The sequence below is a fragment of the Zootoca vivipara genome, chromosome 13 (genome assembly GCF_965207765.1).
Source record: "Zootoca vivipara chromosome 13, rZooViv2.hap1.1, whole genome shotgun sequence".
Taxonomy (NCBI): Eukaryota; Metazoa; Chordata; class Lepidosauria; order Squamata; family Lacertidae; genus Zootoca; species Zootoca vivipara.
In genome coordinates this window covers 41,105,159-41,116,762 of record NC_142596.1, presented here as the reverse complement: position 1 = coordinate 41,116,762, position 11,604 = coordinate 41,105,159, and the positions used below count along the sequence as shown (strand labels likewise).

The following is an 11,604-nucleotide window of genomic DNA, read 5'->3' as shown; positions in this document are numbered from 1 at the left end:
AATGTAGATCTTTCAAGACTGGTATTATGTGGTCTCGGCGGCCGCTCCCAGTCACCAGTCTAGCTGCAGTCCAAAACATCTGGAGGGTCCAAAACATCTGGAGGGGCGAAGTTTGGGGATGCCTGCTTTAGTTTGTTAATCTTTATGTTTTGAATTATTCCATAAAGTTTCACATTGTGATTTGTTTTTGGCCTTCGTGTTGCTTTTGATATTGCTGAGTCATTTTGGATTACGTCATCCGTTCCACTGAACCAGTGTGGGAGCTGATGAGCAAATGTAAAGCAATCTGCACATGAGCGCACTGTGTACCCTTGCTCCAGTTCTACTGCCAGTGAGAGCATCTTCCCAAAGTGGAAGATTAATCATGCACTATCTAGTGGGCTCATGAAGCAGGGAGAGCGTGTGAGAGAGGGGGAAAACAGACCAGAAAGATCTACGAAAGCCTACGGTAAACGAAACTGCTTCCTCACTATAAAGGTGAGTAAAACAAAGCATGAGGCCATTCTTAAAAGTGGGGCCTGCAACAAAAAGTTGCAGAGAGCTCCTGTTCATGGTCTCAGCCAGCCATGCCCTTTCAGAATTCTCCATTCCATCTCCCACCTCCTGTGTTCAATTTTCCTGTAACATTGTCAGTTCTGCACATTGGAAGTGTTCGAGGAGGTATATGTGATATTGCAAGTAATTAATTACTTGATTACCATACTTATGTAGTTATCATCAATGGATCTCAAGGAAGGGAAACATTTTTAAAAGAACCCTCATTTCTCCCCCCCCCAACTCTTGCATAATTTCCCCACAAGGGGGAGTATTCCTACCGTTTTGCAGTAAAATTAAGAAACCACCAGATCTGCAGCAACTAGCAAGGGAGAAATTTGCTTCGATGCATGTTATTGGCAAAGCAGTAGCAAACCAAATCACAGCTCTCCTTGGAAATTTTCACTTCCCTGAATTTTTCCAGTTCTCCAGCCAAGTGTACGAAAAATGCAAATACTGTACTAGAATGAAATGTGTGCAGGTTGTTGGAAATAACTTACAAAGATGGCCTTACGGAATTTATATTTTATTTATTTATTAAATTTGCATACTGCCCTTCACCTGAAGACCGCAGGGCAGTTCAGAACGTAAAAAATACGAAATAGAACATTTGCTTACCAAAAAAAAGAGAGGGGGGGGAATTGGGCAAAATTGCAATAAGAATATGTTAGAAAAATTTGCACTAAATGCAGATTAATTTTCATGAGGACTCTCTCTCTATGCAAACTGATGCAGAAAAGTGCAGAACCAAACTTAAGATTTTTTGGGGGGGGTGAGGAAGAGAAATAAAAAGATTTGCTCATGCCTCTTTTGCAGCACAATCGTAATCCTATTAGGAGTCTCTCTTTCCTCATTAGAGGCAATAAAGGGTTGTGTGCTTAAAAAAAAAAACATCAGTTTTGAGGGTGCAGTTAAAAATGATGGAATTTGCCCCCAAAAGGAGGCAGTTATGACTGGCATCTTGGATGGCTTTGAAATAGGATTGGCCAAATTCCTAGAGGATAATAATAATAATAATAATAATAATAATAATAATAATAATAATAATAATAATAATAATTTATTATTTATACCCCGCCCATCTGGCCGGGTTCCCCCGGCCACTCTGGGCGGCTTCCAACAAAATATTAAAATACAGAAATCCACCAAACATTAAAAGCTTCCCTAAACAGGGCTGCCTTGAGATGCCTTCTAAAGGTCTGGTAATTGTTATTCTCTTTGACCTCTGGAGGGAGGGCATTCCACAGGGTGGGTGCCACTACCGAGAAGGCCCTCTGCCTGGTTCCCTGTAACTTAGCTTCTCGTAGTGAGGGAACCGCCAGAAGGCCCTCGGCGCTAGACCTCAGTGTCTGGGCAGAATGATGGGGGAGGAGACACTCCTTCAGGTATACTGGACCGAGGCCATTTAGGGCTTTAAAGGTCAGCACCAACACTTTGAATTGTGCTCGGAAACGTACTGGGAGCCAATGTAGGTCTTTCAGGACCGGTGTTATGTGGTCTCGGCGGCCGCTCCCAGTCACCAGTCTAGCTGCCGCATTCTGGGTTAGTTGTAGTTTCCGGGTCACCTTCAAAGGTAGCCCCACGTAGAGCGCATTGCAGTAGTCCAAGCGAGAGATAACTAGAGCATGCACTACTCTGGCAAGACAGTCCACGGGCAGGTAGGGTCTCAGCCTGCGTCCCAGATGGAGCTGATAAACAGCTGCCCTGGACACAGAATTGACCTGCGCCTCCATGGACAGCTGTGAGTCCAAAATGACTCCCAGGCTGTGCACCTGGTCCTTCAGGGGCACAGTTACCCCATTCAGGACCAGGGAGTCCTCCACACCTGCCCGCCTCCTGTCCCCCACAAACAGTACTTCTGTCTCATCGGGATTCAACCTCAATCTGTTAGCCACCATCCATCCTCCAACCGCCTCCAAGCACTCACACAGGACCTTCACAGCCTTCACTGGTTCTGATTTGAAAGAGAGGTAAAGGCTATCAAAGGCTATGAGCCACCATGGCTACGTTCTCTCTCCACTATCAGAGGAGGCAGCATGGCTCTGAATATAACACAGAGTCCCAAGTGGGGAGAGGGGTCTTGTGTTGGGGTCCTGCCTGTGGGTTTCCTGCAGGCATCTGGGCGGCCACTGTGAGATCAGGCTAGATGGGCCATTGGCCTGATCCAGCCTGCTCCTCTTCTTGGACCCAGCCCGCAAGGACAACGGTCAGGGATAATGGGAATTGTAATGCAACAACATTTGGGGGGCTCCGGTTTGGGGGTACCAGTGAGAGCTGGACCATATAGAAGGCTGACCGCCAAAGAATTGATGCTTTTGAATTATGGTGCTGGAGGAGACTCTTGAGAGTCCCATGGACTGCAAGAAGATCAAACCTATCCATTCTGAAGGAAATTAGCCCTGAGTGCTCACTGGAAGGACAGATCCTGAAGCTGAGGTTCCAATACTTTGGCCAACTCATGAGAAGAGAGGACTCCCTGGAAAAGACGAACATGAGTCTGACCAAACTGCGGGAGGCAGTGGAAGACAGGAGTGCCTGGCATGCTCTGGTCCATGGGGTCACGAAGAGTCGGACACGACTAAATGACTGAACAAGAAGAAGAAGTTTGGGGGAGCTGGTGCTGAACAAATGGTTTGCAGGATGTGCAAAATGGGCAATCGCTTCCCAAGCAGCAAAGCGCAACACCAGCCCTTCGAGAAGCAAACATTGATCCTTCCATGAAACATTTCCCCCCCACATTTGTCCTTGTGCTTTATCTTACAAATGCTGGAGCTAATGTATCTCTCCCCCACCCCAGTGACTTACCTGGGCCCTCAGATTAGATGCTTCCTTCCATTTAATACACAGGATAAACATCAAGCAGGCACCCTGTTAAGAAAGGCCACCATTGTTCGTCAATTGCAGGCACTGCCAGTAAGTGGCTTCCATTCATAGCCTTGAGCAGATTCTCTTCATAATACTGAGACAGCACAGAGGCAAGAAATGCCATTTATCTTCTTGGAAGGTACTGGAGATTGTTTTCATACTTTCACAGCATTCTTCGGAGAAGGGAGGGATGTACCTCCCTCTGTTTTAGCACAAAACCCGTTTCGGCAACGAAACCACACTATCGCTTGCATTACGTTATTAATCTGAAACGATCGCGCTCCCCTCAAAAATGGTAGTTAGAAAAGGTTCAGGAGAAAAGAGCAAACAAAATGACCTTAGGGATGGCGCAAGGGGACTTCTTAGTTTAGAGAAAAGGCGAGAATGATTCATAAAATCATTCATGGCAAGGAAAAAGTGGAGAAAATATTTTCTCCCTCTCTCGAAGCACTGGGCACCCAATGAAGCTGAACATTGAGAAGTTCAGGATAGGTAAAAGATAGTTCAGAGTTGAACTATGGAATTAGTACCCACAATACACAGGGATACCCACCAACTTCAATGGCTTTAAAAGAGGATCAGACAGATGGTATATGAATCCTGTTAAATTGGCAAAAATGTATAGAACAAGTTCTAACAAGTGCTGGAAGTACAAAGAGAAAGAGGGAATGTTTTATCATATGTGGTGGAATTGTAAAGCAATAAAAAAACTATTGGGATATGATTTACAATGAAATGAAAAAGATGTTTAAGATAACATTTGTTTAAAACAACCAGAAGCTTTTTTATTAGGCATTTACAGGACAGGACTTGTCAAAAGAGCGGAAGAAATTATTTATGTATGCTACAACAGCAGCTAGGATTTTATTAGCCCCAAAATGGAAAGATGACAAGAGACCAACGAAAGAAGAATGGCAAGCGAAACTTATGGAATACGCCGAAATGGCAAAGCTTACGGGAAAACTCAGAGACAAGGACAATAAAGACTTTTAAAAGGATTGGGAGCCGTTTATGATGTATTTACAGAAATATTGTAAAGAAATAGACTCACTAGCAGGGTTTGAATAAGCACTTACAATTAAGGAAAATGTATATAAGTTGAGGAGCAATGATTGGGGAAAAGCGTAAGATGTAATTTGAAAAGAAATGGTATAAAGATGATAAGAATATAATAAACTTTAGGTGAAAGATTTTGAAATTAAGGTAAAACAAAATAATTATAGCAGCAAATAATTAAAGAACCAGAAAAGGAGGTTGAGGGAAGTCCAGGGAGGGGTGGGCGGGCTTTGGATTAATAAAAAAAAAATTCATTGTGTTTATGACAATTGTGTGAATATAAAATGGTAAAACCTAATAAAAAATAAAAATAAAAGAGGATCAGACAATTTCATGGAGGTATAGACTATCAATGGCTACTAACCATGATGGCGATCCTCTGTCTCCACTGTTGCAAGGCAGTCATGCTTCTGAATACCAGTTGCTGGAAGCCATAGGAGGGGAGAGGGCTGTGAGTTCAGGTCCTGCTTGCGGACTTTCCCCCCGCCCCCAAGGCACCTGGTTGGCCACTGCGAGACCAGAATGGGCCAATGGCCTGACCCAGCAGCCTCTTCTTATGTTTTTCACGCATTCTTTAAATAACTGAAGGGCCATCGCATCGACCTCCTGCAAGACTTGTTCTCTGCTGCCCCAGAGGGCAGAGCTAGCACAAAGGGGCTCGAGTTACAGAAGGGAAAGATGAAGGTGAACTTCCTATCAACAAGAGCAGTTTGACAATTGGTGCCAACGGGAACATGCTTGTGCTTCTTAAGAGTAGACCTATTAGGCCCATCTGCACTATAAATTTAAAGCACTGCCGTGCCACTTTAAACAGCCGTGGCTTCACCCAAAAAATCCTAGGAAGTGTAGTTTGTTAAAAATGCTGAGAGTCGTCCCTTTTTCCCCCTCACAGAGCTACAAGTCCCAGAACAGCTCAGTAATCAACCCCACTTCCCAGAGAACTATGGGGACTGCAGCTCTGTGAAGGGAATGGGGTCTCAAAATTTAAAAAATATATTTCATTTTCACATTTTACAAGCATTTTTAACGAGAAAAACAAAATCTTTACACATTTAATTTGCATTTCCCTCAACTTCCCTCCCCTCCTTTCTTTATATATTTTTATTATTGCATATCCAATTCAAACCTATTTACCAATTTTCCTTCATCCTTCCCTTCAATTATCTCTTGCTGCATGTGTTTATATTCTTCTGGTAAGTTTCGCCATTTCTGCGTACTCCATCCATTTAAACTGCTAGTCCTGTTATGTTGGAACTGTTACTTCTTTCCATCTTTGGGTATAAATCATTCGGGAAGCCGTAGTAGCGTACATAAACAGTTCCGCCCCCCCCCCCGTTCATTGCGTACCTCTCCGCCAATTATACCTAGAAGAAAAACTTCTGGGTTTTTTCACAAAGGTTATCTTCAACATTTTCTTTCAACTCATTATAAATCATTTCACAGAAAGCTTTTGCTAACTCACATGACGGTTCTCGGCATTCTTAACCAACTATGCTTCCCACGATTCTTTGGGGTGAGGCCAAAGTGATATGATATTTCTTTAAATGTATGGTGCAGAATGGGCCTTAGGTCCATTCATTTCAGGAGTTCTTACTGTGGGATGTAAAAACATATTGCAGTCAAATACAACATTCCTACAAGGCACGTGCTGGGGAATGCTTTGTATCACTCAGGAGAAAACTTGCTAGTTCCTCCTGAGCTCCCTTTGCATGTGACTTAATGTGGGTGTGAATATCTTCTTTATCCTGAGTAAACTGTTTTGTATGATTGGCTCTTTGGACTGATGAAGCGTGTAGCAAAACCTGTAATATATCCGGAAAACAGGTCTTCTTTCGCCCACCTGCGTTATTCCCATCAGGGTCTTGGCTTTGATTCGCCTTCCCGTGATTGATCCATGTACACGGCTTTTGTGTTTCCAACTCAAGACCCTTTGAAGAACATTCCATCTAGTTCATCTTTGATAAGCGGCTTTGAACATTTTTCATATTCTCCTTTGAGCTACCCTCATCGTTGTGGCGGCACGGGGTTGCCGTTCTGTGTTTGGACTCACGCTACTTGTTGAACGGTCCATTAATCCAGTCTATAGAACATTGACTGTGCATGTAATTTGTTTAGATATAATTGTACTTTTATCCATGCCGTGTTCACAGTATTTCCAGGTCTTGACTTGCCACATGGCACCGTAGTACCGGTATGTTTGTTGTTTGAATGGTTACTAGCCTATCTCTACCCCAGCTATTATTCCAGTAAATTTGGTTTTATATTGTTTTGTTTTGTTGTACTATTATTACTGTCAACACATTGATAAAAAGGTAAAGGGGCCCCTGACCATCAGGTCCAGTCGTGTCCGACTCTGGGGTTGCGGCGCTCATCTCGCTCTATAGGCCGAGGGAGCCGGCGCTTGTTCGTAGACAGCTTCTGGGTCATGTGGCCAGCATGACTAAGCTGCTTCTGGCGAACCAGAGCAGCGCACGGAAACGCCGTTTACCTTCCCGCCGGAGCGGTCCCTATTTATCTACTTGCACTTTGATGTGCTTTCGAACTGCTAGGTGGGCAGGAGCTGGGACCGAGGAACGGGAGCTCACCCCGTTGCAGGGATTCGAACCACCGACCTTCTGATCAGCAAGCCCTAGACTCTGTGATTTAACCCACAGCGCCACTTTGGAGCGCACGGCCTCCATGTTCTGCTCTTCTTGTTCTCCATTTTTGTGTTCCTAAGAGTTAGGAGAAGTGACTGCTGAGGCAAATCACTTGAGACTATTTCCCTTATGGGATAGTTCACATAGTTATATGTTGTTCTGTAAATTAAGTCTGCCTTCAGGGATCTCATTGTGAACTGGATGGTTGTAAGTAAACTAGGTTTATGTTACCTTTAATCAGATGGCCGTGTCTATTCTTTTAGGAGGGATATAAAAAGGGATCTTACCAGGAATCCCAAATAGTGAGGCTCAAATAACTGCTGTGTAATTTAAAAGGGGGGTTGTTTAACAACTCTGCTAAGTTACAGAACTTGCTGACGCAAGTTAGGAAGGATATAATAAAATAAAATAATATATCCTTTCCTGCCTCCCTAAACATCCCCACACTTACTACTGAATAAAACTTAGTTTTATAGGAAGCTGCTTTTTATGGAATCAGGCCACTGGTCAGTCTAGCTCAATATCAGCTACACTGATCACAGTGGCTCTCCAGGGTTTCAGAGAGGGGTCTCTCCCAGCCTTCCTTGGCAGTTGCTGGGGTTTGAAGCTGGGACCCTCTGCATGCAAAGCAGACATTGCATCTTTGACAATGGTACCAGGTAGCCCCAAAGGTGGAGGCCATCTGGTTGGAGGCCATCTGCCAAGGATGCTCCTCTACCTCTGGCGTTCCTGCATTGAGCAGAGGGTTGGACTTTCTGACACCCCTCTCCAACTCAATGGTCCTCTGGTAATCTGAAGAAGGAGGAAGAGGAGGAGTTTGGACTTGATATCCCGCCTTTCACTCCCCTTAAGGAGTCTCAAAGCGGTTAACAATCTCCTTTCCCTTCCTCCCCCACAACAAACACTCTGTGAGGTGAGTGAGGCTGAGAGACTTCAGAGAAGTGTAACTAGCCCAACGTCACCCAGCAGCTACATGTGGAGGAGCGGGGAAGCAAACCCGGTTCACCAGATTACGAGTCCACCGCTCTTAAACAGTACACCACACTGGCTCTTGAGATTATTGCGGTTGGTGGGAGCAATGCATCAGAACACTGGTTTCTGGAAACCACAGGAGGGGAGAGGGATCAAGTCCTGCTTCTTCAACGAGCCTGTTTGGCCACTGTGAGGACAGGATGCTGGACTAGACGGGCCATTGGCCTGATCCAGCCTGGTCCTACTTAAGGCGTTCTTAGGGTTAACCCAGACAGCATCAGCTGAGGTGCCAAAGTGGGTGGGACAAGGAAGATGACAAGGAAGATGTCCTGCTTCTCTTGCGAAGGCAGCTTCAAGTTGCAAAGGAAAGGGCAATGTGTGGGTTGTAAGTTTCAGTTAAGGTCCTTCCTGTCTCCCCACCCCACGCAGAATTCGAACGCTGGGCAGCACAGCAGGAGAATCACCTTCAAATCAAAGGGTATGCTATTCCTCAAACAAACTCTTAAAAACAATCACACACCCCATTCAAAGTCATGCGTATCGTGGCCACATTTCAGCACACAATTAGTTACATTTCTGCGCATTACGGGCTTAAATGTGCCTCACTTTGCCATGGATTGGGGCCTGTATTTCTCATTGCCTCATTTACCAATGTACTAGAACACACTGCATTTTCTTTCTGTTTTTAAGACAGCAACAACAACAAAAATCTCAAAACAGGCACATGCATTTCTGAAAGGGGCAACAGAGTTACATTTGAATGAATTAAGTCTGTGTTGCCAAAACATTGGGGTCTAGGACAAAGGGGCATTTTGTCTAGGACAAAATAATTTCAAAACTGAAACTGAGAGATGGAGAGTGGGGGGGGGCTAGATTTAGGAATGAAATGATCAGAAACAATCTAATTCAAAAACAAATTATTTATTTGCATGCCTATCCTAGAGGCCTTTCACTTGGATGCAAGTCCCAATGCGTAATTTCAGCACACCTTATTTCTAAGCAAGTACACTTAAGATCCTAGGAAGCATTTCTCTCAAATAATAATAATTTATAGTAATAATTTATTATTTATACCAATTGTAAGAAGAGAAGCTGAACCCAGTGCACAGGGCAATGAGTTCTGTGCTGGAGAGAACCAGGGCTGGTGGGCTGAATTTGTCTGTCTTCCAGAATCTCCAAAACAAAGCTTTTCACAAAGCAAGTACTGGGAACTTGTAGTGCAAATTTGAATATCCAAGGAATATTTCCTTCCCCACACTAACATGTCCTCAGAAGGAAAACTCACTGACTTCACTGGGACCAACTGGGTGGGGATAGCATTGCAACAAACGGATCCCTTTGCTTGGGAGTAAGCCCTATTAAACTCAGTGAGACTTAAGTGTACAGGATTGCACTGTAAATCTTCTCCATGGCAATAGCTTCTTCCAAGGAGCACTTCATAACAATATAGTATCTGAAATGTACCATGTACAGTATGTACCACAGCAGATTTGCTCCTTTCTATAGGAGAAGGTCAAGATTCTCTCTCTCTTTCTCTTCATCACAATGTCTCCGGTTGGGTTTCTGATTTTTCTTCTATTAGGTCTTTAAATCCCAATTTTGCCAGTGGTTCTTTGGCCATAAGTTGTCTAAACAAACAAACAAACAAACAAAAAACAATTAGAAAACATTAAACTTGAAATTGGCAGGCTTAGCAATTTCGTTTTCTGAGTAATTTTGTGCCCCTTAAAAAAACAACCCAGAATATTCCATGATTCTACAGGACTGCAGAGGATCCCCTGACAAAGAATTTGTATTCTTAAGGGTGTTGGCCTTCTTTCTTTTAAAGGAAGGTTCCCAGCTTATGGATGCAAAAAATATGCTTGAAAATATATGTGCAGTGGTTGCTTTAAATGTATGGGGTGGATGTGGACTCATTGTCAGCAAAAAAAAAAGGGCAGGGGGAATCAAGTACTGTAATTTTACAGATTTCAAAAATGAAGCAGTGGTTTGTGGAGCCAAAAATCCACCGTGCACTGACAGCCCAGCATAAATTGTCTCTGGCAAACTGAGAGCAAACATCTATTAGCTTAAGTGAAGTTTTGTAATTAAGAATGCACTTGCCTCTCCATTCTGCATTCTAAATATTCCTTTGATTCCTGCCTGCACAATGCGTTCTCAAAGCTGTTCTCCCTCAGACACTTCATGAATTTTTCTTTGAAAGCTGTACATTCACCTGTTCAACAGAAGGAAAGCACATTTTTTGAAACAGGAGGCATGAAAAGAAACAGACATGGAATTAAGAGTAGGACAAAACAATAGCCCTATTCAAAGGACAGGCTGGCTGCTGTGGCTCAGCACGAGAACGTAATGCAGTAGGTGGGAGGGAGGGGACACCAGGATTCTATGGGGGAAGCCATGACTATTTAAGTGGTATGATGCTGCTTTAAATCTATAGTGGCATTGGCTCAATCTAGCAGCCTGTTCTTATGCTATTGCTTTATATGTACAGTGCAGATGATGCCTTACAGAGGGGGAGAATTAATTACAAACGTCACCGTGAGCTCCTTGCAGGAAAAAAATGGGAGATAGATATGGATATACTTTTGTATGTTTTAAAACAGGCTTGGATATTTTTTCTTGATTCTATCAGCTTATATTTTTGTAGACCGCTTCGAGGTTTGTCTGTTTTATACAATCAAGTGGCGCATAAATTTTATGAAATAAGATAAATAAATAAAATGCAATAGAAATAAAAATAATAATGCTCTGCTGCCTCTCTTACTGGTCCCAGTGTCAATTCTTGTGCTGGAGGTGGAGCTTTAAAAATCATTGATTTCCCCCCCTTCCATTTTTATGCACCCCCCAGGTGTTGTGGGACTCCAACTCCCATCAGCCCTAGCCAGCATGGCCCCTACGAAGGATGATGGGAGTTATAGTCCATCAACAGCAGGATAGTCAAAGGTTCCCCTATCGTTTCCATGGGCTCACAGCGGTACCGCTCTATCCCTTGCGCATCTATGGCAAGCGCCCTTATTTACTGCACTTGGGAGTTCGCTTTTAGGCCAGAAATGCCTGCCGTACTTTCTCTTCCCCCCCCCCAACGTCCTCTCTATGGTCGGTGGAGGACTCGGACATGCGCAGTCGAGGGGATAGATGGTTGCGGGGGGGGGGGGAGCTTCTCACCGAAATGATCCAGAGGAAAAGCGCCTTTGTCCGGTGGCCTCGGCTTGAAGCTTTTCGCCCCGAAGTTCATAGCCGTAGACATGACGACGACTCTCCGAGGACCCGCCGCAGCCGCTGCGCCTCTGACCGGACCTTCTCCTCACTTCCGGGATCTCCGTGTTGTCAAGCGCCAGGTTGTGGAGTGGAGTACCGAGCCAGGCTAGAAGAAACGAGAGCGGAGCTGATCGGGCGGGGAGGAGCCGAGCAGTTAGCCCCGCCTACTTCAGCCCCAGGCGGAAGCTGCATCTCAGAGCGTGGGTGCCTGGCCGGGATGGAGCTGGCATTTTTAAATCTTATTGTATGTGCTTTGCAGAAAGGAAAGGAGCTTTGCGAT

General features: G+C 44.3%; 1 protein-coding gene across 1 annotated transcript; it reads right to left on the bottom strand.

The window, feature by feature from the left end:
- Positions 1 to 8,968: 8,968 nt before the first annotated feature.
- Positions 8,969 to 11,384, bottom strand: COX19 (cytochrome c oxidase assembly factor COX19). The gene is made up of 3 exons (XM_035131407.3): positions 11,232 to 11,384; positions 10,170 to 10,281; positions 8,969 to 9,694 (listed from the first exon to the last, which is right to left on the bottom strand). Exons 1-3 carry the CDS (start codon positions 11,311 to 11,313, stop codon positions 9,607 to 9,609), a joined length of 282 nt encoding a protein of 93 aa, XP_034987298.1. The 5' UTR covers positions 11,314 to 11,384; the 3' UTR covers positions 8,969 to 9,606.
- Positions 11,385 to 11,604: the final 220 nt, after the last annotated feature.